Genomic DNA, 26,783 nt, shown 5'->3' on the forward strand with positions numbered 1-26,783 from the left:
CAACAATTATTGGTTGGGGCAAGAATCAAGAATGAGTCAGAGGTAGTGGAATCTAACATGGAGTCATTTGCCACATTTTTCCCTTAGATTTTTGCTGTATTTGTGTTGGAGTTAGCCTTTCAGCCCAACAGAGAAGTTTGCCTTGACTCTTTAAGTTCAGTAGTATCCTTCACTGAGTATCTTAGATGTGCAAGGCTCTTCGTATGCCCCATTAGAAAGAATATTTTGGTTATGAGCATTTCTCTATTGGAATAAAAAAGGAATTGTTTAGAAGTCGTAAGGGGAAAAAAAAAAAACGAGCTTTAGAATATGAAACAAGAGAGTGGCCAAAAATCATAGTTGTAATTGTTAGTATTGCATTTTTTTCATATTCCTCAATAAATTATCTTTACACTCACAGAAAAATGTCCTGGAAAAAGGACCACAGCTAGGGGTTCGGATGTGTGAACTGTTAGGACTGACAAGTTCTGAGGGAGGCACAAGTGATAAACCGGAAGGATTGGTTTGCCTGGGTTTTAATTTGACAATGAGCTGTGATTCAAAGGATCGCAGTAGAATTCTTTGTGTGCCTCTCTGGTGATGACTGGGTGCGTGTGGGCTCGTGCTCAGAGTACATTAAACAACTCGATGATGCTAGAGCCACAGATGATGAAACTTTGTTTTGTTGCTTGCAAACAAGGACATTCCCGCAAGCAGGATTTGTTGAAACCTTCCTGTGAAAGATTCTTAAACAAACTTGGTCTTTGTTGACATAAGATAAACCACATAGGGAGAGTGAGTATGGAAGTTTAGAAGGTTCAAAGAATTTGCACAAACTATACTTTTTGGTCATATTCATAAAATGTTAGTCTTTTGGTGACAAGGAGGTCATTTGATTGTACCTTAGAACATTCCCTAAATGATCAGCTATTCCTGTTTGGCTTTTGTCTTTACTAGAAGGGTGGTCATCTAAACAGAAGGACAGAACAAATAACTGAAAGCCAAAGCCCAAATTGTTGAGGGGGATCCTAGCTGCTTTAAGCTAGTTCCCAACTGTAGGCCTGGATGAATTATGCCTCGTGATATTAAAATAATTTGTAGATACGAGTGTGGAGTGACCATCTATAATCTTGGAGGTGCCCTGAAGTACAAGAAAGGGGGCAGAAAAAAGGAAAGATCCAGTACCCTTTTTTCAAAATGGAGGCCAGTGTAGATCTTGGAAACCACAGACGAGGGAGCTGGACACAGTTCACCAGCAAAATCTTAGCAGTTTTTGGCATGTAGTGGGAAAAGAAGTGACTGATTTCTAAAAGGCATGAGTTCACCAAGGACAAGTTATGCCTAACAAACTCTGTGTTCTACTTTTACATGGCTGTTAGGCTGGTGGATTTAGGAGTTTAAACATAAAGTATTAGGATTTCAGAAAGCATTCCACGTTATGTGTTGTGATAACCTTGGGATGAGCTGGAGAGAAATGTGGTTTCCTGGTTGGTTGCATGATATACCCAGAGTGTTGACTAATGGGTCGATACCAGCTTGGAGGGACGTTCTTTGTGGCGGGACATGGTACTCTGCCCTTGACCCCGTCAGGTTTAACAGTTCTAATCATTTATCCTTGGATTAAAATGGAACACATGCTTATTAAATTTGCAGCGACATAAAGATGGGTACAGTACTTAGTATATTGATTGGTGGATTTATAATACAACATAATCCTGAGTAATATGAAACTTAGAATTCTGAATTTGACTTTTAAAATAATCACTGAAACAAAATCTAATCTAAACAACCAATCTGTTGATATCTTTGAGAAAAGAAACCTAGGGTTGTAGTTGACTGCAAATCAAGTCTGATTCATTCATTCAGTGAACAAATGTTTATTGTGCCCCTATCCATATCGCTAAGTACATGGGGAATACAAGTGAATAAAATAGAGACCTTGCTTTCAAGAAGCTTCTAGTCTAAAGGAGCACGTTAATTTCCCAGGGGTGCCATAAAGAAGTACCACAAACTGGGTGGCTTAAAAAGACCAGAAATTGTCTCACAGTTCTGGAAACTAGAGGTCCCAAATCAAGGTGGCGGTAGGGCCATGATCCTCTTGAAACCTGTAGGGGAGAGTCCCTCCTTGCTGCTCTGGCTTCTGGTGGTGGCCGTGAGGCTTTGGGGCTCCTTGGCTTGCAACTGTGTCGCTGTAACTTCTGCCTCTGTCATCACATGGCATTCTCCCTCTGTGCGTCATCACATGACATTTTCCTCTTGTAAGCGCACCAATCGTAGTGGATTAGGGCTCACCCTAGTGACCTCATCTTCACTTGATCATACCTGCAAAAAGACCTGTTTCTAAATAATGAACCAGGGTTTAGGACTTCAACATATCTTTTGGGGGAACACCGTTCCACCCATAACAAGGATTAAAAACTATTCGTCCAAGTGGTTGACTGTAATTCTGATAGGAAGAAGTGCCTTTAAAATACAGTGCCATGAGAACAACACGAGCTCGGTTAGCTTGGGGGAGGCCATCCAGGATGATTGGGAGCTGTCCAGGCAAAGAGGAGGAGTCTCTTTCCAGGAAGAAGAAACAACTGTGCTGAAAGCCTGGAGGCAGGCAGAGGCTTGGAGTTCCGAGAAAGTTACAAGGAAACCCAGTGTAGCTCAAGGGTATGAGGGGAAGGCAGAAGATGAGCTAAGGAGACAGCCCGGAGCCAGACCCAGCAGAGCTTTGTACACAGTGTTGAGGTGGCTTGGGGTGGCTACTAAAAACAAACAAAACCAAAAAAGATTAATAGAAGTACACAGGATGGAAGAAGATAATAGGCACACGAGACTGTACTTGTTTGACCACATCTGGAGTGCTTTGTTTTGTTCAGAGTGTCATTTTTTAAGTTAGTGCTTTTCAAAGTGTAGTAGTTGTACTTTGCTTGTTTTTTAAAAAACTTTTAAAAAATGTTTTATTTATTTTTGAGAGAGAGAGACAGAGAGAGAGAGAGAGAGGGGAGAGAGGGAGAGACAATGCAAGTGGGGGAGGGGCAGAGATAGAGGGAGTCACAGAATCTGAAGCAGGCTCCAGGCCTGTCAGCACAGAGCTCGGCACAGGGCTCGAGCTCAGGAACTGTGAGATCATGACCTAGGCTGAAGTCAGACGCCTAACCAACTGAGCCACCCAGGCCCCCTGTAGTTGTGCTTTGAAGTCACGTATTTACCCTAGAGGAGAGAAATCTTGGGATGGCAGCCATTTGGAATTATTTGGGTGAGAAGACTTTTCTGTAGTTGTTCTTGGGGCAGACTTAGACTGATTGGCAGGAGCTACCGGAAAGCTTCTAGAAGTCAGAGCCACACGGAGCCACATGGGAAAGAACAGGGGGATGCCTGGAGAATGAGTCCTTTCTGTGCCTTGGCCATCCATCAGCTCTGAAAGGTGTTCTGCAGTGAAGGTAAGGTGGAGAATGATGTTCTCCAAGGTCCCCCATGAGAAGTATCTGGTAGGTTTTCAAATGTGCCCTTGAGATTTCTAAAATACATTTACCCATACTTTATAATTAAAATGTAAGAGCATTAGAAAGGTTTTAAGATTAAATGTCCATGGGGGATTATGAAACAACTGAATTCTTTAAAAAGCCTTTGTAATACAATGTGGTCTGTCAATCATATCTCCATTCAAAAAATCTTTGCGGAATTATTTCGGTGTGCTGGTCTTTCGCGACACTCTGCTGTGATTGTGGTGGGTGTCCTTCCCCTCCCGTCCTTGGTACAAATACCTCTTTCCTTTTCCTCATGTTCTCTCAGCTGTCCTTATGTGGCTCGTTCTATCAGATTCGTTCCCAGGGATCAGTTGCCAGTCATTTGTGTTAAGCCAAATAATTCCTATTTATAAGTGATGGTATGTAAATGTGTACATCCTTTTTTACACCAAGCAAACAGTTGTACGTTCATTGGGGAAGGAAGAACCAGGAGGATGCACAGTGTAAGTAAAAGTTAGTACTACCCAGGTGCCATGGCACCCAGTCCCTTGCGGGGAGGCCACATTCAAAGAAACACTGCCAAAAGTATACCTAGAAGGAACTTGGACTTTGGCTTGTATCTACTGAAGGAGACAGAGCTCTTATTCCACACCAGCACTTCCCCAAATGCACCCCCACCCCCAGCCCTTTGTTATATAAATCAGCCTGGCTTTTTGGCTTTAATTTCTTTAAGTGTGTGGTGTGTGTTTTTTTACTTCTTTGAGTCAAAAGGAAGCTCCTGAACTACAGCATTCATGTGGAGAGTAGCAAAATGGAAGCTTAGGAAGAGCGCAGGCTGAGCCCCATGGCAGATGGGGTGGTTGTGGAAGTCCAGGCTGCGGTGTTGGGGTTGCTGGAGAAATGGCAGGAGGCAGATTAGATCCAAGTAAGTCAATAATAGATCCAAAGCATTGACGTTCAGCTCATTCTATGCATTTCATCATCCTCTGTTATTTTTGAGTATGCTGATATTTAGAAGCATTTCCAGGCATGTTTTAAAATGACAGACATTAAACTCTCTTTGACCAAAGTAATTCTTTTCAAATCTCTGCACAGCATGGTTTCATAGTTGGTTCCTCTTGCAGGGACCATTTAACGTCAGGGCTGGGAAATAACAGTGCTGGTCTCCTGGACTTAGCTGGAATTCACAGCCCCGCGTTTGATATTTCTCTCTCTGCATGTTGGTGCTAAGAACTGCCAAAACAGCTCTTTGCAAAGAAGCAGCAGTAGTATGAGGATGAAGGGAGTTTATTTATCTTCCTGTTACATTCTTGTTTCCCTACTCCAGGTGTACCATTGCTACATTGTAATACGGAAGCAATATAGAGGCAAGAAGGCCAAGATAATAGTTTTATTTTGGGGTGATACAAAGTGAGTGTTTTTACTTAAAAAATGTTTTTAATGTTTACTTTTATTTTTGAGAGAGAATGTGAGTGGGGGAGGGGCAGAGAGCGAGGGAGACAGGATCCCAGGCAGGCTCCATGCTGTCAGCAGAGAGCCTGACCCAGGGCTTGAACTCACAAACCAGGAGATTATAGCCTGAGCCGAAGCCAGACGCTTAACTGACTGAACCACCCAGGTGCCCCCAAATGAGTGTTTTTAAAAAGAAGTTTGAGAAACTGTGTGAGTAGTACATATATGTGCTCATATATTTTAAATTTCTGCTTAATTGGCAGGTCTTATAATGCTCTATTCTGTTTTTATAAATCCTATTTCCTTGTAGAGCCCACTCTTCACACATTATTTAAATAATTGATTTGTTTAGGGAACTGTTACTGATCAGCCATTACCCCATAGAATTTTTAGAAGATGATGTGATGATAATCTGACTTTTAAATTGTAGTGTTACTTAGGCCACTGCTATTAGAATTTAAGATCAAAATAGATGTTTCCAGGAACTTCTGATTAAGAATTTACAGATATATAATTATTTTAAGGATTTGCTACTATTTATTAGGGAAATAACTTCAGTTGTTATTAAGTATTTATATGAAATTCAGGATCTTTTTCCAGAAAAGGAAATTTTCAAATAAAGTAAGAATGAGGAAAGGTTGAACTTTAAAGTAAGTGATTTTTAGAAGTGGTTGATTATATTAATTGCCAGAATTTCAAAATTAGTTTTTAAAGATTATGGATGCTGCTTTGTTCTGAGGACCAGTTAAACAGTATTAGGCTTTTTTCTTTTTCTTTCTTTTTTTTTTTTTCTTTCAATGACTTCTGGAGTGGAAGAATGCATAAGGTATTCAGATTAGTCATGGCTCCTCCCCCCCCAGGAGTACTTTCTCTAAAGACCCCAGCACCAACCTGAGTCTGAACAGGCTGCTCCCCCCCCAACCCCCCAGACACCTTGTATGTCCCACAGTTACTCTGGACTTCCCTTACCCACAAGCATACTATATGGTAACAGCCATTTATTTTTGTCTTTCTTCCTCTGCCTGTATCTCCTTGCCACTTGGACTTTTCTTTAGAAATTGCATTTATTTATTTATTTTTAAGTTTTTATTTAGATTCCAGTTAGTTAGCATACAGTATAATATTAGTTTTAGGTGTACAATATTGTGATTCAACACTTCCAGCCATCACCCGGTGTTCATCATGACAGTGCATTCCTTAATCCCCATCACCTATTTCCCCCATCCCCTACCCACCTTCCCTCTGGTAACCATCAGTGTGTTCCCTATAGGTAAGAGTCCGTTTTTTGATTTGCCTTTCTCTCTTTTTTTCTCTTTGAGTAAAGGGTTGGTTTCATTTCTTAAATTACACTTATGAGTGAAATCACATGATATTTCTCTGACTTATTACGCTTAGCGTAATACTCTCTAGCTCTATCCACATCATTACAAATGGAAAGAGTTCATTCTTTTTGATGGCTGAGTAATATTCCTTTGTAAGTGTCCATTGATTGATGAATGGATAAAGAAGATACATATTTTTATAATATAAAAATATATATGTATGTAATATAAATATATAAGTTGCATTTAGACTGTTTCCTTTTGTCTTTTTTTCCTTTTATTTATTTGTTTGTTTATTTTTATTTTAGAGAGAGAGCATGAGTGGGAAAGGGGCAAAGGGGAAGAGTGAGAGAGAATCTTTCCCTGCTCAGCATAGAGGCAAACTCAGTGCTTCATCTCATGACCCTGGGATCATTACCTGGGCCAGAATCAAGAGCTGGATGTTCAACTGACTGAGTCACCCGGGTACCCCTCTTTTTGAAATTCCAAGAGTTAATCTTTTAGAGAAATTGAAAGTTCATTTAGCAATCAATAGGTTGAATTCAGTCTATGCAATAATATTCCAAAAATTAAGAAAAAGTTTGGTGAAAATTTAAGTTGGAGAAATTATTTGCAGTCATGGCATATTAATAAGTGGAATATGAATGTGACAAGAATGTCAGACCTCAGTGTTAGGAACATTATTTCAAGTTATTTTAGTTTTAAACTTCTTTGTTTTCATCTTCTGAGCTTAAATTGTAGGCTCTGAATTATGATAATGAAGAACTGGCACTGCTGTAATTACTTTCCCTGAGCACAGAATAGAGATGTTTTATTCAGATTTATTTGAAGCCAGCATGAACTTCAAACCCGTCTCAGCCAATAGTGGTATTTCCACAATCTGCCAAGATGCTAATGATAAAAATCTCTGGAGACACATTGTTTCTGTATTTTAAGAAGTACCAAATCAGAACATGCTTTGCAAAATTGAAAATATAGTTATTCAAACAAAATGACAAAATTTTAAGAAAGGACTTTCCAGTGAAACCTTAAACCATGAATACACTGGGCATAGTATCCATCCAAATTTTGTGAACTTGAACTCAAAATGAATCTGAATTCCGCTTGAATTCCTTTCCTGCCACAGTTTGATAGAAGGAATTTTGCTTAGCACTGAAACAAAAGTGACTGAATTCTAACAATGAATTAAATTAGTTAGCTTTTGGGGGAGGGTGTAGGGTGTAGGGTGGTGACTTGAGAGGGATACTTTGACTCTGTTTGGAAAGAGAATGGCAAGGATGTGGAGAAAGAGGATCTCTTTTGCGCTGATGGGGGCAATGCAAACTGGTACAGCCACTCTGGAAAACAGTATGGAGGTTCCTCAAAAAATTAAAAATAGAACTACCCTACAATCCCACAATTGCACTACTAGGCATTTATCCAAGGGACACAGATGTGCTGTTTCGAAGGGACACATGCACCCCCATGTTTATAGCAGCACTATCAACAATAGCCAAAGTACGGAAAGAGCCCAAATGTGGTCCATCGATGGATGAATGAATAAAGAAGATGTATATCATATACATATATAGGAGTATTACTCGGCAATCAAAAAGAATGAAATCTTGACATTTGCAACTATGTGGATGGAACTGGAGGGTATTATGTTAAGTGAAATTAGTCAGAGAAAGACAAAAATCATATGGCTTCACTCATATGAGGACTTTAAGGGACAAAACAGATGAACATAAGGGAAGGGAAACAAAAATAATAAAAAAACAGGGAGAGGGACAAAAAAGAAGACACTCATAAATATGGAGAACAAACTGAGGGTGGCTGGAGGGGTTGTGGGAGGGGGGATGGGCTAAATGGGTAAGGGGCACTAAGGAATCTACTCCTGAAATCATTGTTACACTATATGCTAACTAATTTGGATGTAAATTTAAAAAAATTAAAAATAAACTTCAGTTATCTAGAAAGCCCATTTATTTAGAATACCTTGTTCCATGAAATGACTGTGCCAAATATTACTGTTTGTTTTCTGAGAATGCAAAGAACTCGACATGGAAGTTTTGACTATAGTCTAGAAGCACATACTTGAAGTCACTATGCATTTATTTTTTTTTAAGTTTAGAATGAGGGTACAAGTTTTCGATGATTAAAACAAAACAAAACAAAACAAAGAAACTTCCATGCACAAAGTTTTACTGAAGTCATTCTGACATTATTTGTTCATTCCCTTTTATTATTTATAAATTACAATTGCCCCTTGAACAACATGGTGGACAGGGGCACCAACCTTTCTCATAGTCAAAAGTCCAAGTATAACTTTTGACTCTCCCCAAACTTTAACTACTAATAGGCTACTGTTGACCAGAAGCCTTATAGGTAATATAAACAGTGAACACATGGTTTGTGTATTGTAACTATTATATACAACATTCTTACTTTAAAGTAAGCTAGAGAAAGGAAAATGTTACTAAGAAATCCTAAGGGAGAGAAAATACGTTTGTGATGCTGTGTGGTATTTACTGAAAATGTGTGTGTAAGTGGGCCTGCGCAGTTCAAGGGCCAACTGCATATGCCACATACAGGAAGGATTTTAGGAGTTCTCAACAGAAAGCTCAGCAGTTACCATCTGGCCTACAGCCTGTCTGCCCCTGCCCTGCCCTGTCCCCCTGGACTCTTAGGGTGTATGTGCCATTTCTTCTACCTGACGCTTCATCCCAGCTTCGGATGTCAGTCTTCCACATCTCAAGAACCTTCTTTATCCTTTCTCCCTTCTCTATGTTTTACCTCTCTCTCTCTCTCTCTCTCTCTCTCCCAGCACTTTCCTCTCAGTGTCTAAACGCAGTAAATTCCTCCTTTATCCAGAGTCCCCCCTCGACTCCATGGCCTCTCATGTCATTTGCTGAAAAAGCCACCTGAACTTGTTTCATTGCCTCACCTCTCATCATTTCTCAGCCCAGTGTACCCGGCTTATACCCCCACCAAGCCACAGGTACTTCCGTTGTCAGGGTCACCAAAGATCTGCTCGTTACTACATACCCACATCATGCTTCTTGCCTTCTTTTCAAGCACTGTCCGACCCGGTTGAGTACTGTTTGCTTCCTCAAAGCCTCACTCCCTTTTTGGGTCAGAACCGCTGGTTCCTTCTACCACTCTTGCCTCTTCTTCTCACCCCTCCATGGGTGGTGGTGGTGGTGGTGGTGGTGGTTGTTGTTATCCCCCTCCTCCTCCTGTTCCCCCACCCCTCCTTCCCATTCCTTAGATGTATGGATCTTTGGTGTTTTGTTCACTTCCCTTCTCGTGTACAGTCTTGTTACTGGGTGACACTGTCCATTTAATGATCATCTCTGTGCTGATAATTCTCATATCTCCTGCCTTCTGTGCTCTCTTGAGCTTTGTTGAGACCACATGACAGTCCTGTACATACCTTAAAATCCGGGTGGTCAAAAAGAACCACCTTTTCTTATTCTTTTTTTTAATTTTTTTAAATGTGTATTTATTTAGTTTGAGAGAGAGAGAGAATGGAGGAGGAGCACAGAGAGAGGGAGAAAGAAAATCCCAAGCAGGCTCCACACTGCCAGCACACAGCCCAGTGGTGGGGCTCAAACTCGCAAAGTGTGAGATCATGACCTGAGCTGAAATCAAGAGTTAGACGCTGAGGGGTGCCTGGGTGGCTCAGTCGGTTAAGCGGCCGACTTCAGCTCAGGTCATGATCTCACAGTTTGTGGGCTCGAGCCCCGCATCGGGCCCAGTGCTGACAGTTCAGAGTCTGCAGCCTGTTTCAGATTCTGTGTCTCCCTCCCCATCTCACACTCTGTCTCTCTCTCTTAAAAATAAATAAACATTAAAAAAAAGTAAAAAAAAAAAAAAAAAAAAAGAGTTAGACACTGAGTGACTGAGCCACCCAGGCACCCTTGTCTCTCTCTCATTCCTTATGTGAAGGACACACAAACCATCTAGAAGCCCTGGGCCTGAATTCCACAGTCATCAGTTTCTGTATCCTTCACCTCCTGAGCAGCTCAGTGGTCCATCCATTCCTTTTCACCCCACTGCCTTCACCCGAGAGCAGGTCTTAGTCCTTGTGTCTTGATTATTCCAGAAGCCTGATTTCCTTTCTTCATAACCCCAGTCTTGATCTTTCTCATCTCTTCCCTTCCCGTATTATAATATAGTCATTCTATCCTGTGTTACGATACAGTCAGAACGATAGTTGTCAAGTTGTAGATCTGGCTTAAAGTCCATCAGTGATTCCCTACAGCTCTCAGGATGAAGTCCAAGCTCTTTGCATGACCCGGGGACCCCTCTGTTTATCGTGCTTCCCTCTAGCTTCTCCTCAAGCCCCTAAGCTCTTGGTATATAAAGCCACTTTCTGTTACTTGCCATTCCCTCCACGCAAAACACCATAATCCCAGCCCCTCCCCTCCCGGACTCCTTCCCACGGCACATGCAGATGGCCAAAACCAGTTCATCCCTCTCTGACTCAGCAAACTCTTAACCTTCTGCAATGTGGTAAAATACTTCCTGTGCTTCCTTAGCTATCCCTCCTTTCATTAAGTGAACAGTTGATTCGTCAATGTAATTCATTGGTGTAAAAAGGTTTTAAATGTCTTTAGTAATTACTGTAGAACCCTTGATTGCTATTCCTGGGATCTTGACTACATGTAGGGTGCATTAAAGAAATAATGTTATCTGGAGCCCAGATTGGATGTATGTATGTCCAAGAAGAAAACGTTTTTTTCTGCCTTATAAAAAGCTGTGTCTTGGGGCGCCTGGATGGCTCAGTCCATTAAGCGTCCGACTTCAGCTCAGGTCATGATCTCACAGTTCCATGAGTTTGAGCCCCGCATCAGGCTCTGTGCTGACATCTCAGAGCCTGGAGCCTGCTTCAAATTCTGTGTCTCCCTTTCTCTCCGCCCCTACCCTATTCTCACTCTGTCTCCCTCTCTCTCAAAAATAAATAACATTTAAAAAATATGTTAAAATTTTTTTAATTAAAAAAAATTAAAAGCTGTGTCTTTCAGGTAGAGGGTGTATATATATATATATATATATATATACATATATATATATATATATATATATATAGGAAAGGCCTTGGGGCGCCTGGGTGGCTCGGTCGGTTAAGCGTCCGACTTTGGCTCAGGTCATGATCTCGTGGTCCGTGAGTTCGAGCCCCGCGTCGGGCTCTGTGCTGACAGCTCAGAGCCTGGAGCCTGTTTCAGATTCTGTGTCTCCCTCTCTCTGTGACCCTCCCCCATTCATGCTCTGTCTCTCTCTGTCCCAAAAATAAATAAACATTAAAAAAAAAATTAAAAAAAATAATAATAAAAAATAAAGGAAAGGCCTTAATGCATGTTAAACTCAATGAGTGCCTTATTAGAAAAAATATCTAAACAAATTCAAGTTAATTCCATGAAGATACCTGCTCTTGGTAAGAAGAGGAATTATCAGGAAATACACCAGAAATGTCAAGAAGTAGCAGCAGTCTCGAAGGGTTGAGATTGCAAGTGGAACCCAGTAGAGTAGGCCCTGCTGATAGCACCTTAATTTTCTTTAGTAGCTTCAGGTTTCAAGGAACAGAGACCATTCAAACTGCGAGGGGCATTGGAGTAATAGTGTTGTCAGGAGTCCCCATTGGTTGGAGGTATGTCCAAGAAGAACAGATTTTTCTCTGCCTTGTAAAAAGCGGTGTCTGTAATATTGCCTTGACTTTCTCTGTCTCAGTGCCTTCAGCTATGCCATGAAATTCATAGCAGTCCTGATCTCATATGGATACTGGGAAGAGTCTTGAAGGAGTAGACTAAAAGGGCTTAGATCAATACCGGGCACAATGGAAATGCTTAATGAATCTTAGCCGGTTTTATTAGCACAGCACTTCCGGAGTTGGGACCTCGCTTTGGAAAGGGCCTCTCCTGATGTTGGATGTGGCAGGTATAGGGTGACTGGGCCCAGCAGAGGACACCTCCCTCGGTAGCTGCCAGGGGAGAGGGAACAGGTGGCACCCTCTGGCATTCAGAGTGATTTATTAGCCAGAGATCGCTAAAACCTAACGGGAACGGGGTTCTGTCTGTGCCGAAGATGCCACCAAGATCCTTGAGCGTGAAAGTGGGGCGCTGACTGGGCAGATACTCCGGTTACCAAGGTACTGGGGGCTCTGGTTTCTTTTCCTTCTTTCTTTCTTTCTTCCTTCCTTTCTTTCTTTCTTTCTTTCTTCCTTTCTTTCTTCTTTTTTTTTCTTCCTTTCTTCTCCAACCCTAAAAATTGAAACTGGAAAACTTAATGTTTTTTTAATTGCTCTGCATCTATCTAAATGAGGCAGCTGGGGATGCCTTAGTCCTGTATTTTTGCCTTTGCTAAATAAAGCTAAATGGGTCACATTTTATTTTTATTTTTTAAATTTTTTTAAATGTTTATTTTTAAAAAATTTTTAAGTTTACTTGTTTATTTTGAGAGAGACAGAGCAAGTGGGGCAGGGGCAGAGAGAGAGAGAGAGAGAGAGAGAGAATCCCAAGCACACGTCGCACTGTCAGTGTGGAGCCCAACGTGGGGCTCGAACTCACAAACTGTGAGATCATGACCTCAGCTGAAACCAAGAGTTGGACGCTCAACTGACTGAGCCACCCAAGCGCCCCTGTTTATTTATTTTTTGAGAGAGACAGAGAGCAGGAGCTGGGGAGGGAGAGACAGGAGGGGACAGAGGATCTGAAGCAGGCTCTGCACTGACAGCAGAGAGCCTGATACGGTGCTCGAACCCACGAGCTATGAGATCATGATCTGAGCCAAAGGCAGACACTTCACCCACTGGGCCATCCAGGCGCCCCTAAATGGGTTCACATTTTAAAGCATCAGCCAAGTACCTTTGCAAACTCTATCAGCTGTTTGTTTGTTGCACGTCCTTAGAAAAAATGCTTGTCTCTGGATTTTGTGTCAGAAATTTTGAAATAGTTTACCATCCTTGTACTGATTTCGTATAAAAGGGCCCAAAATACAAATGTGATTGCTACAATGGTTATTGACTTTGTGTTGGCCTGAATTGAGTCATCGATTTCTATTTATTTCTACATTTGCATTCACCTAGCTGCAGAAAGCTTTGGAGGAACTTTTGAGAAATTTGTTCAGAAAACTTGCTTTGAAGGAAAGATAAGCTTTGGAACAAAATATAAGTGAAATATATATGAAAAAGTACTTTTGTTTTCCAGAAAAAAGAAAAGTTTTGAGTTTGAATGAAAACGTTTGTTGTTTTTGTCTTTTATCCTGCACTATACTTTTGATGTATTGTTTGAGAAATTAATCTCTTAAAAGTAAGTGAAAAGTGAAAAAAAAAGTCAATAATCTCATGGTATTATGTCCATATCCCTTTTCTCCTTTTCACTAAATTATTTAACCTACAATATAATTTGAAAATAAGGTTTTGAAATTTAAACTTTTAGAACTGTATTTGATGCTGAACTTGGAGATTGCAAACCCCAAAGGCCTACGTCAGACAAGAGAAAAACAGAGTGGGGCAGGGATCCCAATTCTGTGTGGTTTAATTCCTTTCCCCCTGTCAGTCCAGAAACAGAAAGTACAGATTGTTTCACCATGAAACTAGCAACTCAAATGAGGCAGGAAGAATTGGTTACAATTCTGACCACCTAATTTGTTGAGGATTTGTTGGAAGGCCCACCCCTCTGTCTTGCTGCAGCTGCTTTTTCCTGTAAGATTTATTGTCAGGGCCTGTGACACTGGCACAGAGTATTAAGTTTGAAATTTCACTTTATTTAGGGAAGGAGGGGAAAGATCCATTTCTATGACACTAAACACTACATCAAAGTTTTGATTGACTTTTGACTGTACGTAGCAGATTCTGGAAGCTTTCTGTGGTTAGTTGAAAGTCTGCTCTATGGTAGTGTCCTATCATCGGATCTAAGAATTTACTTGACCTAAAATTCTGTACTGTCGTTTGCAATCTGGATTGGAGAAGTTTGAGAAGGAGGTGATTCCCAGCTGCTGAGGAAGTACTTTAGTTTTCTGGCAAGAATCAATAGGGCTCCTTCACAGAGTTAGGTGTCTTGAAACAGTTATACTTCAGGGTTGGGGCAGGGGGCTGAGGATGATCTAATTGTAGCATTAGTCTCATTAAATGTATTCAGAGACTTCTCTGTTGCAGAGTCTGTCGAAAATCCCTTCTAGCCCTCTGTTGGCTAATAGCATTTTCAGATCTAAGCTAAGGTGTGTTTATTTTCCCTCCTCAATAGAGAGGCTGCTATCTTAGCAATTAGTAAAATAACTGTTGAAGAAAGATACGTATCTGTTTCTGCTATTACCAGAATCATTTGTGACTTTGGGAATGTTGATTGGAGCTTTTATATTCTAAGGCTAAGGCCATGAGGTAATCAGTGTTGTGTGGGCCTCTCCCAAAAGTCTAGATGGTCATCCTTTACTACATTTCTGGAGGTTTGGTTTTAAATACCAGTCCTTGGTCACAACAGCAGTGGATATGATGGTGTGGATTGTTGTCTGCTCTTGGAAAAACTGTCTGTGCACCCTAGACCAATAGAACCACCTTCAAAATCCCTGCATATTCTCCCTGCATAGTTGTGTGTTGATGAGACAGCACACAGGAGCCCAGGCAAGGACAGTGGATACAGACCTGACTCAAAGGAGAGGTATGAGTGGATTTTTTTCAGAAAAGAAAATCACTTGGAGAAGTATGATAAAGTTATCCTATCTCACATAAGGAGCATATCTTTTTTTTTATGGATTTATTTATTTATTTATTTATTTATTTATTTATTTATTTATTTTTGAGACAGAGAGAGAGTGTGAGCAGGGGAGGGGCAGAGAGAGAGGGAGACACAGAATCTGAAGCAGGCTCCAGGCTCTGAGCTGTCAGCACAAAAGCCCATGCTGGGGCTGGAACTCACGAACTATAAGATCATGACCTGAGCTGAAGTCGGACGCTCAACCGACTGAGCCACCCAGGCGCCCCAGGAGCATATCTTTTTTAAATGTTTTAAAAGGAAAAATTATAAAAACTATGTAAATACCAAATTATATCACTGATAGAAAGCACAAATATCTTTTATTTTTCTTATTCCCCTGTTACTATTCTACTTCCATGTATTAGGTGGTCTCCACAAAAACCTACTTTACAAAAGCACAGTTCTTTTTTCTTTATTGACTAAAATCTACAGGATTGAATACATGTTTGTTGAATAATGGTTCATTAAATGGACCCCGTATGTTTTTACATTGCTTTTCTCTCATCCCATTATATTTCTGCAAAATTGGTTTTGTGTCATAGCGTCTGCAATCAGTGTTTTATCAGATAGGTGTGCGTAGTTGAGATTGTTTGTGAGGGACATTGTGTAACCTGTTGGTTCTGAGAAGAGTTTCTGACGTATGTGTTTCTGTTACTCAAAGAAAATGAATGCTTGACAAATGGCAGCTTTGTCTTATTTCCTCAGGGCAACAGAGAAAATACTTTCCATTTTTAATACAAAAGAGGTAGTAGATCTTACCTGATTAAAACTATACATTTCTGCAAAACCATTTTGCTTCCTATGTAATCTGGAGGAAATGAAATTCACTTTTCTGTTGACAAGATGACGGTCACTCATGTATTCATTTTGGATAAATGTTAAGAGTTTTTGCTGTTTTTAACATTTCAGAGAGGTTTGTAGTATTGGTTGGCTTGCTTAGCCCCTTTAATTTTTATGCTGCATTTTCTGTGTGTGTGGTTTTTTGTTTTTTGTCTTTTTATTTTTTAGAAATTTCACAAAGAACATTGTTACTCTATTACCAGAAAAAAAGAATTAAAAAAATAAGAGCCCACCCAGAATCCCGCCACTTTCTTTTTAGTTTGCTTTGCTTCCTTCTAGATGCTTTCCCTTTAATTAGAAATAGTTGCAATAGTTGCAGAATTTGCTTCTTTTATTCATGAAAACTGGGGTTAATCCAGTATTTTATCAAGAGTGTTTCACTTAGTTCAGTGAGGAACAGATATGCCTCATTTTGCCTATCACTTGTTTCCTAAAGTCGTAGGCGACGTGTCCCATTTTCACATGATCTTAAATCATTACTAAAATTCAGTGGATTTGGGCGCCTGGGTGGCTCAGTTTGTAAAGTGTCTGACTTTGGCTCAGGTTATGATCTCAGGGTTCTTGAGTTCAAGTCCCACATTGGGCTCTATGCTGACAGCTTAGAGCGTGGATGGAGCCTGCTTTGGATTCTGTGTCTCTCTCTCCCTGCCCCTCTCCTGCTTCTGCTCTGTCTCTCTCTCTCTCTCTCAAAAATAAATAAACATTAAAAAAAATTTTAACTCCATTCTTCTTCATTGCTGAGCACTTTTCAGCTGGCAGTGATCCCTACTCCTTGCTCTTTGCACATCTCTGTGTGAAAACACTTCGGTGTTATGGAAGGTGAGTGTAGTAAACCCCTTCACTTCCTCTCACTTGGCCTTTTATATAACTTCACCTTTTCAAGTCTTCATTCTTTTTTAAGCAGATCACTTTCTTACCTTATCTTCTAGCTGTGTTATCTGAGAAATAGCTACTTAGGGCTAGGTAGGGGTAGAAACTGATACACATTTGATTTATAGAAGTATTCGGTTTTGACTTTGGAAGCTAGAATATGTTGGCAACATTGGAGAGGTCACATGTATTTGCAGATTTTTTCAACAAGTATTTGTGAAGGGCCGTGCTGGGCACTAGGTCAGGGGGTGTGGACAGTACTGATACGTAAAACTTTAGGGGCACCTGGGTGGCTCAGTCAGTTAAGCATCCGACTCTCGATCTTGGCTCAGGTCATGATCTCACAGTCTGTACTATCGAGCCCTGCGTTAGGCTCCTGCTATCAGCACAGAGCCTGCTTGGAATTCCCTCTCATTCCCTCATTCCCTTCCTCTCTGTCTCTCTCTCTCTCTCTCTCTCTCTCTCTCTCTCTCAATAAATAAATAAATAAATAAACATTTAAAAAATGTTTATTTTCACTGTCAAGGAACTTTTCACTCATTTTACTATTTCTGCAGGGTTTTTCTCTACCTTCTTTTGAACTAGCTGTTCTTGAAATCAAGGACTTGCACTTACATTGATACATGAATTCTGTTCAGGGAGTGAGCTTTGTCTGCTAGGTTTAGTGTAAAACTGGATGATGCATATCCCAGAAATGTCTGTGTCTCTTCTGAGCACCAAGTCGTTTACATTTAACATAGAATGTTCATCTTATTTATTGTTTTTAAATAATTTTAATAATAGCTGTCTTTTATAGATATGAAGGTTGAGAAATGTTTGAGGGGTTATTTTATAAGATAGAAAGCTCTGGGTTCTTCAGAGAAGGTGGCAAAGCTGTGATCTTATGAGTTTAGAGAATTGATAATGGAATGCGATTGAAGGAGGCCGCACGCAATCTCTGCATCATTGTGCAGAAGTGGCGAACAGGACTTGGAACTTCTGAAAGTTAAATACATTTAATTTTGCTGACTGATAAGCTGCATATGCTATTATATTCCCCGTTCCTTAGTTATTTCCTAGTCTGCTGAGTTATATGTCTCTGTATACAAGGCCATGTAGGGCTTTTTAATTTTAATATGTATTTTGCGTATAAGGTGTATATGTCTACTAGAGATAATTTAGAAATATATATTAGCAATATAATACATATTCTATGAAATACGTGGAAGTAGAAATTAGCTTCTACCCAGAGATCATCATGGTTAGTATTTTGGTATATTTTACTTCAGACTTTTTACTGTAATATGTATACATTTTTTTTCCTTACTAAGATCCATACTTTATTTTATAGCCTGATAATTTTTTGCAGTGTTAGGTTGTTTGGGCCTATAGAGTATGGGGAGTAAGTCTTTCTGTCTACCTTATTCGTACCATTTTAAAAAGAACACAGCATATTTGGCATGGACTTTGGGCTTATTTATTTATTTATTTAGAAATCTCAAGTCATTGTAAATGAGCGTGTATATTTTACTACAAATTCATACTCAAACTATCACTGAATAACAATTTTATTTAGATAAATTCAAGTGTGTTTGGGGAGGAATTTTTTTTATTCTAAAATGTTCAAATGGCTTCACATTAAAAGAGACTGAAATGAAAACAGAGCTCACATGTATTTGATAAAGCTGTAAAATACATAATAATGGTTTTTTTTTACCAGCTTTTAGACAATAAGTAGACTGCAAGCCCCATAAAATTGGAGACTGTGAATACATACCACCCCATTCTAGACATGTTTCTTTTTTTTTTTTTAAGTTTATTTCTTTATTTTGAGAGAAAATGTGTGCATGCATTCATGGAAGGGAGACGCATGGAGAGGGGAAGAGAATCCCAAGCGGGTCAGTGCAGAGCCCGACAGAGGACTCGAACTCACAGACTGTGAGATCATGACCTGAGCCAAGATCAAGAGTCAGATGCTTAACTAACTGAGCCACCCAGGTGCTCTGTTTCTTAGCACAATCCCTAGCATTCAATAAGGCATAAAAAACATGAGTTGAATGAATGATTGAAGAAAAGAAAGATGAGGTAATTCATCTCCTTGCTTGTAGTGAGGACAAAGGAGCCTTGTCCCGGAAGAGATTTCTATCAGCATATCTTTAAAAATTGTAGCAGCACAAATGAACAAAAATGGCAAATCTTTTTAACCACCCAAAGCTTCTATTCCTGTGTTCCCCAGAGAAGCCATTTGTTGTAGTCTCTTAGAAAAGGCCATGTATTAGTGGACTCTAAGAAATTCACAACTTTGACTTTTTCAGCCCTCTTTCTGATTGCTCTACACTGTGTTTCTAGTAAAAGTCAAACAGAAACAAAAATAACATGGTGCCATAATTGTGTTGAGAAGCTAGGCCAATAGTTGGAAGGATGATGATTCCAGCTCCACCTCTAACCTCCTCTCTTCTCTTCCTCAGGCTACTTTCTTCAGAATGATTCCCTGCAGAGCCGTGCTGTCTTTTGCCCGATGTCTGATCCGGAGAAAAATCGTCACTCTGGACAGTCTAGAAGATTCCAAATTATGCCGATGTTTATCCACCATGGACCTCATCGCCCTGGGGGTTGGAAGCACTCTTGGTGCTGGGGTTTACGTCCTGGCTGGGGAGGTGGCCAAAGCAGATTCTGGTCCCAGCATCGTGGTTTCCTTCCTCATTGCTGCCCTTGCTTCCGTGATGGCAGGCCTTTGCTATGCTGAATTTGGGGCCCGAGTTCCCAAGACTGGGTCTGCGTATTTATACACATATGTCACTGTTGGAGAGCTGTGGGCATTCATCACTGGCTGGAATCTCATTTTATCTTATGTGATAGGTACGTTTCAAAAAAAAATCAATCTAGTTTTGTGAAATGGTAGAAATAGCACTGAAGTGGAGGCCTTGGCCTATCTTTGTAGGTCTTCATTAGTTAGTGACCATGTGATCGTGAGTGACTCACTTGATCCCTGTATGTCCCATTTATCTCACCTCTAAAATGTCTCCCTAATTGCAAAATCCAATGATTCTGCTTCGTCTCTGAATATGCTTCTTAGTGGGTTTGGAGACCTGCTTTCTGAAAAACTATGGTTCCATGGGGTGCCTAGCTCAGTTGGTTGAGCGCCTGACTCGATTTCAGCTCAGGTCATGATCCCAAGGTCATGGGATGGAGCCCTGCATCAGGCTCTGTGCTGAGTATGGAGCTTGCTTGGGATTCTTACTCTCTCTCTCTCTCTCTCTCTCTCTCCCTCTGTCCCTCTCTCCCACTCTTGCCCTCTCTCTAAAATAAAATAAAATAAAATAAAATAAAATAAAATAAAATAAAATAAAATAAAATAATAGAATAAATAACCATAGTTCTTTAATGCAAATAAAGTTAGCTGATTCCACAGTTATATACTTGAGCATTTGGTTACCAATGTATAATTATAAAATTATCATATATATATATATATATATATATATGTTATATGTAATAATATATATATTCTATATAAAACTATCAGGGTAATTTTATATGTGATTGAAACTTTGAGTTCTGTCTGAACTAACCCACGTTCCTTCTAGAATAGAGTAGCGAATGGTGTTATGTTAATCTTCTCCCAGTGACCTCGTATTCTCCGTATGTTCTTTATTTTGGGAAGGTACATCAAGTGTTGCAAGAGCATGGAGTGGCACCTTTGATGAACTTCTCAGCAAACAGATTGGTCAGTTTTTCAGGACCTACTTCAAAATGAATTATACCGGCCTTGCAGAGTATCCTGACTTTTTTGCTGTGTGTCTTATATTACTTCTAGCAGGTAAGAAGACCAATCACACTCCTCCCTGAGATGAGCCAGACTAATCATCCCGGCAAAATAAGTTACCACTGGATTTCGGGCCTGAGTTCCCAAGATGAGATGGCATATTTATGTGTTTAGGTTACTGTTGGGTACCCATGGGCCTCATCACTGGCTAGAATCACATTTTTTCTTATGTGACAGACATGTTTTAAAAAGAAATCCAAATTGTGTGGAAGGGGAGAAAAGGCACTTCTAAGTAAATGGTACTTGGAATGCACTGAAGAATAGGATAAGACACATCATTATAGTAGCAATTGGAGATTTGCAGGGATGAAGTTTCAACAAGGAGGAATGTACACTTTTTGGCATTATTTTATCTTGTTGGCTGCAATAAGCATATTGGCAAACATACGGTTTCTAGAAGAATTTCTGTCTATTCATGCCTTCATCTATGTAATGTAGGTATCTAGCTGAAAAAGAAGCATATTCAAACCACCTGTCATTTTTTAATACAGATATTATGTGGCCAAACATACTTGAGGCTAGAATTTTCCCATGTTTATCAGTCATGTAGCATAGTGATTTAGAAAGGCACAGGAATTAGAATCAGAACAACGAGATTTTCAGCCCTACTTTGCCACTCACTATCTTTGGACCATTGAATGACATAATCTTTCTGTGACTCAGTTTGTTCATCCATAAAATGGGGATATCAGTGTCTGTCTTGTACAGACTTCTTGCCTGGTTCATAGGAAGCACTTAGATGGCAGACAGTTTTATTTTGTAGGCATACTTAATCCCTGTTGCCACATTATATTTGTTTTGATTATTTGAACATTTTCTATTTCAACTGTCATCCTCACTTGCACTCCTGCTTAAACCAATCAAGGATTTTACTAAGAATAAAATCTATGTTCTCACTTCCTACCTGATGTACCCTGGATAGCTGCCCCTTATTTTCCTGTCCAACCTTCTCTCCATCTACTCTCTCCCATGCTTACAAAGGTGTGACAGAAATATCTTTTTATAATGAACGTTTTACTTATACAATTATACAATTTAAAAAAATTGTATCTTTAAAAAAGTCCTTTATTAAATATTTTATGTAGGGTTAAGGACATGAACAAAATTTATAGCTCAAAACTATTTGACATTTTACCTGTAATGTCAAGAAAAATTGCAACAATTGTTCTCAACAGGTGAGAGATTTCATTTGTTTTGGTTTCTAAATAGCCTAGCTAACATTAAATTAGTTACATCATATTTTATTTAGGGATGGTTTCAATGATCTTAACGTATTCAGCTTTAATCTCTAAGCGATGAGAAACATGTAGCTGTGACAAGGTTAGAATCATGAAAGTCCATGGCAGGACTCAGACCTTGGCCTGTATCATTGTCCTGTGTCATTGACCAGTATGTTTTTACTTTATATATAGGCTAAGCTCACATGATAACTTTGTCCTTAGAATATCTGAAGATCAGAACCTCTGAATATAAGTTTCGATTCATATTGTAATACCAGATGTCTTGTCAGCTGAAGCTTTTGCTTTATTAAAGACACAGGGAAGTAAGTGTATACAGTATTTAGAGGAGATATTCATTGGTCTCTAATCTATTGGCAGGAGGTAGGGATCTCAGGATAGAGCATGCACAAGGGGTATTGGGAAACTCTAATAAAACATGACAGTGGCTTTATTTTTTTCCAAATGGATAGGGGTGCAGCGTATAGAGTGTATTTCCAAAGAGTGTAGGTTTATACAGGTTTCTAGTGTGAAAGAGCCAATAATTATACCATTCATGCAGTTCCCTTTTTTTCATTATAGTTACATTATCATAAAATTCTGGGAATTATATAGGTAGCAGAATGAAACCCAGCCTCCCTCTTCTTTACTTGGGTAATTTTGCTTATTCAATCCTGGGTGGTATGGATTTGTGGAAGAAGCAAGTAGTTACGTGACATAATCCCTTCATCACCATCCTCTCCCTAGCAGGAACAAGTAAACTTTCTTTCGTCCATAATTCGTATGTTAACATAAGATGGATTAAAAATAAAAATATGATAAATACAGTCATGATAGAAGGAAACAAAGGTAAACGTTTGGGGTTAACCTTGGGGAGACTCTTTCTAAAGGTAGAGAAACTAAAGAGGAAAAATTTATGTTCTAAAACTTTCACATATGTATATATAATCAGCACTAAGAATAAAAGTAAATGATAAACTGGGAAAAACATGCAATACATGACAGGAAGACAGCTCCTTGCATTATTATATAAATAAATCTAACAAATCAATATAAATAGAATAACCTAATAGAAAAAATGGGCAGCTTCAATTGGGCCACACTTTCTGGAGAATATTTCTGATAATGTGAACCGAAAGCCTTGTATGAAAGGACATACCTTTGATGTGGTATTACCTTATATAACATTATTATAAAGGAATAATTAGAAAATGTACAAAGATATTTATAAAAGGATGATGATGTGATGTCAGTACTATTTATAGTTGTAAGAAACTAAGAGCTACCTGTCAGTCTATAAATAAGGGATTATAGTGTCTTCATATTGTGGGAGAGTATGTGGCTGTTAAAAATGAGGTTCTCTGTTTGTCAACATGAAAATGTGTGTGTGTGCATGCGTACGTGCTCACGCCCAGAATTCTGGAGAAGAGATTATACTTGATCTTTATTTCCTTCATATTTTTTCTGTATCTTCAAATTACTTGAATAGGAAATTGATTACTTTTACAGTAAGAATATAAAATAAAGCTATTAAAATGAGAATCGACTTTTAAAAATATCCTTTTGGTGTAACAGTTGAAGAATTATTTTGTTGTATGTATTATTTGTTGTATGTATGTTGAGATGGCTTTTTTAGACGAGCATTTCATTGAAATTCAGTTACTTTACCTCTGTCTGTCTATTGGTGATAATAGCCAAAGTCACTAGACCTATTGATTTCTTGAAGTGTGGCGTCTCCTGGCTATGAGCACAGCCGTCCTTCTAAAACCAAGTTGGTTGTGTTTAGGAGACATTGTTACACAGTTAAATGAGTCAAAACGGGCGATAGAAAGGGATAAATGTAAGTTAAATATATGAATCCTGGTGAAATAATATCCTAAACCGTGTAACAGCCTCAAAATGCCATTGCTTTTGCTAAAACTTGGGTAAAAATTAAAATACCCTTTCTTTTTCCGTAGGTCTTTTATCTTTTGGAGTAAAAGAATCAGCTTGGGTGAATAAAATCTTCACAGCTATTAACATCCTGGTCCTTCTTTTTGTTATGGTTGCTGGGTTTGTGAAAGGCAATGTGGCAAACTGGAAGATTAGTGAAGAGTTTCTCAAAAATATATCATCAAGTGCCAGGTATAATATTTGGGTTTTTCCCTTCTTATTTTGAGTGCTTTCTCCACCACCACCACCCCCCCCCCACCCCCGCCAATTTTCCTGCTTTTGTCTTATGTTACATTTTCCTTTCCCAACAGTGGTTCTCAATTTTTGTGCTTAGGAGAGATTTCTGAGGGTCTGTTCTCTTCCGAGACCCTTCTTCCCAGTGTCCCCCCACCCCCACACAAATGCATACGTGTGCTCACTATTGAGCAGCCGTTGGAAGGCCTGCAGCGGCTCCTTCTCAGCTTCAAGCTCTGCGGTTGGTATAGGAGTAGAGCGAAGTGAGATCCTAACTGGAGGAAGGATGCTCCTTCCCCACAAAGGTTTGCCCCCTTTTACAAACAATGGGTGTTCTGGAGACTTGAATTCCTTAGTGCTTCCGTTGGGGAACACTGTTTGGTTTCGTTGCATTCTTGCAGCCTTGTAGTGCTTTTCAGGCCTTGATTTTTGGAAAATGTTGTTGGTTGCAAAAGCAGAATTGTCTGTGCATTTTACTTTAAACCTGATAGGCTCAAAAATTGAATTCGTAATAATTATATACAGAAGGTTTCAGCCCAAGATTTATATTAATATTCCTATGTGTAAATAAAATAAGGTTACAGAAATATCTGTTACATGAAGTGAGGTGTAACTACATGGTTTTCTTTATGTATGTTGTTTATAGTCATTATTTTGAGGCAAAAAATTAATATCCTCTGGTTTTATACAATTTTGAAAAAATGTTTATTTATTTTTTAGAGAGTATGAGTGGGGGAGGGGTAGAAAAAGAGGGAGACAGAGAATCCCAGGCTGTCAGCAAGGAGCCTGATGCAGAGCTCCAACTCACGAGTTGTGTGATCATGACCCGAATCTAAACTGAGTGTCAGATGCTTAACCAACTGGGTCATCCAGGTGCCCCTGGTTTTATACAATTTTTACCATGTAATAAAATACTCAACTTCAATATTAGTAATCAAGCCTAGAGAATTTGATCACCTTTTCAAATGCCTTATTAGGAAAATTTTTAAGTGTGCAGCCTGCCCAACTATCCATGAGAAGAGGAAGTGTCATGTCTTTGTTTCAAGGCATGGCTCATATATAGCGTCTCTGCTCTCACAATCCTGCCTGGCTGTGAGTTCCAGCCAGAGTGGATCTGGACTTTGTGCTTATGCTATTGATCAGCCTCCAGATGAGTGTTAGCAACCCAGGAGGATGCCATTGTTGGAAACACCACTACATTCTCTAGGACAGGGTGAGAAAAGTAGGATTTACTCTTAATTTTATATATGTAAGTTTCAAAGAGCTGGTGAACACAATAGCTTTCCAAAGAGGTAGTTTGAGACAAATCACTAGAAGAAGTTTTCTATGAAAATAACTTTCCCTTGTGCTTGTTTTCCGCCTTAGAGAGCTGCCTTCTGAAAATGGAACAAGTATCTATGGGGCTGGTGGCTTTATGCCGTATGGCTTTGCAGGGACTTTGGCTGGGGCTGCCACCTGCTTCTATGCCTTCGTGGGATTTGACTGCATTGCAACAACTGGTAAGGGAAGAATCTTGGTTCTCTGTGGAAGGAAAGGTGTTCCTTGTTGTACACAAGTACCCATGGGTGGCAGCAGAAGGTCAAGGAAAGAGTGAGATTTGGGGTAATCAGGGCTGGTTCTGGACCCAGCTGTGGTGCCTACTGTATGTGATAAAAAAGAAACTTAGTAAAATGCTCTGAGCCTTGGTTTCCACTTTGGTAAAATTGGGAGAGCCAGTACCTATCCCTCATGTTAACCCCTCATGTTATGAAGGTTACTTAAGATATAATACACATGAGGGGCATCTGGGTGGCTCGGTCGGTTAAGCGTCCGACTTCAGCTCAGGTCATGATCTCACAGTCTGTGAGTTTGAGCCCCACATCGTGTTCTGTGTTGACAGCTTGGAGCCTGGAGCCTACTTCGGATTCTGTGTCTCCCTCTCTCTCTGCCCTTCCCCCGCTCGCACTCTGTCTCTCTCAATAAACATTAAAAAAATTTTTTTTTAAATATAATACACTTGAAAAATACTTTGCAAGCTGTCAAATATTTTATAAATGTTAGTCATAATTACTGTCCTTAACCTTCAGCCTGGAAGTAACCTTCAGTACTATCACAATGAGTAACAAATGATGACCATGCTCTTAAGTTGTCTCTTTTTTAGTAAGATAAAATATATTGTGGTAATTCTTTTCTCTTTATCTTATGCAACAAAGCCATCATGTCAGAATCACTCTCTTACGTGCTTCTTCTGGGTTTCAGATTACTGTATGGCCGTGTGATTGACCATTTTGAGGCATTGCAAATGCCAACTCTTACTAGAAAGATTCAAAGCACTATTTTTGTTGTTATTGAAACTGCAGCTTAATATAAATTGGCACACTGGGTAGAAAAAGTTTACCTTCATATTTATGGAAGCCTTCCTATGTAAGAGCCCACAGAATGCCATGGCAGTCATTTAATTTCTGTGGATGAATCATTTTCCAAATGATTAAGACTGCTATGCTATCCCAAAAAATTTAATATGCTGGTATACCATGTTTTCTTTCTAGAAATGGGAAACTGACCTGCATGATATCTTGCTTTCTCTTCTTGCCTCTGGGAATTGGAATTTTGTGTAATAACGGAGTACGCTTAAAATTTTTTTTAACATTTATTTACTATTGAGAGACAGAGAGACACAGAGCATGAGCAGGGACGGAGCAGAGAGAGGGGGAGACACAGAATCCGAAGCAGGCTCCAGGCTCTGAGCTGTCAGCACAGAGCCCATCGCGGGGCTCGAACTCACAAACTGTGAGATCGTGACCTGAGCTGAAGTCAGACGCTTAACCTACTGAGCCACCCAGACACCCCAGAGTACGCTTAAGAAGAGAGGAAATTTCATGCAGAATAGATGGATCAAGCTAAGAAAACAGAAGGGACAAAAGCAGACTGAAATTACCATGAAGGAGAAGAAGAATCCGTGT

The 26,783-nt window shown here is 39.6% G+C and overlaps 1 protein-coding gene across 3 annotated transcripts in view; it reads left to right on the forward strand.

The window, feature by feature from the left end:
- Positions 1–26,783, forward strand: part of SLC7A2 (solute carrier family 7 member 2) — a 76,284-nt gene that overhangs the window by 31,976 nt on the left and 17,525 nt on the right. For 2 of the 3 annotated variants that reach the window (XM_060653071.3, XM_060653074.3), the window contains exons 2-5: positions 19,101–19,491; positions 20,297–20,452; positions 23,634–23,799; positions 25,207–25,340. In XM_060653071.3, the coding sequence (XP_060509054.2) occupies positions 19,116–19,491; positions 20,297–20,452; positions 23,634–23,799; positions 25,207–25,340 (832 nt within the window). In that variant the 5' untranslated portion in view covers positions 19,101–19,115. Of the gene's footprint in view, positions 1–11,756; positions 11,844–19,100; positions 19,492–20,296; positions 20,453–23,633; positions 23,800–25,206; positions 25,341–26,783 lie in introns of all 3 variants that reach the window. The other variant, XM_060653072.3, reaches the window with a different exon arrangement.

Source organism: Panthera onca, chromosome B1 (assembly GCF_046562875.1).
Source record: "Panthera onca isolate mPanOnc1 chromosome B1, mPanOnc1 haplotype 2, whole genome shotgun sequence".
In the NCBI taxonomy this organism is placed as follows: domain Eukaryota; kingdom Metazoa; phylum Chordata; class Mammalia; order Carnivora; family Felidae; genus Panthera; species Panthera onca.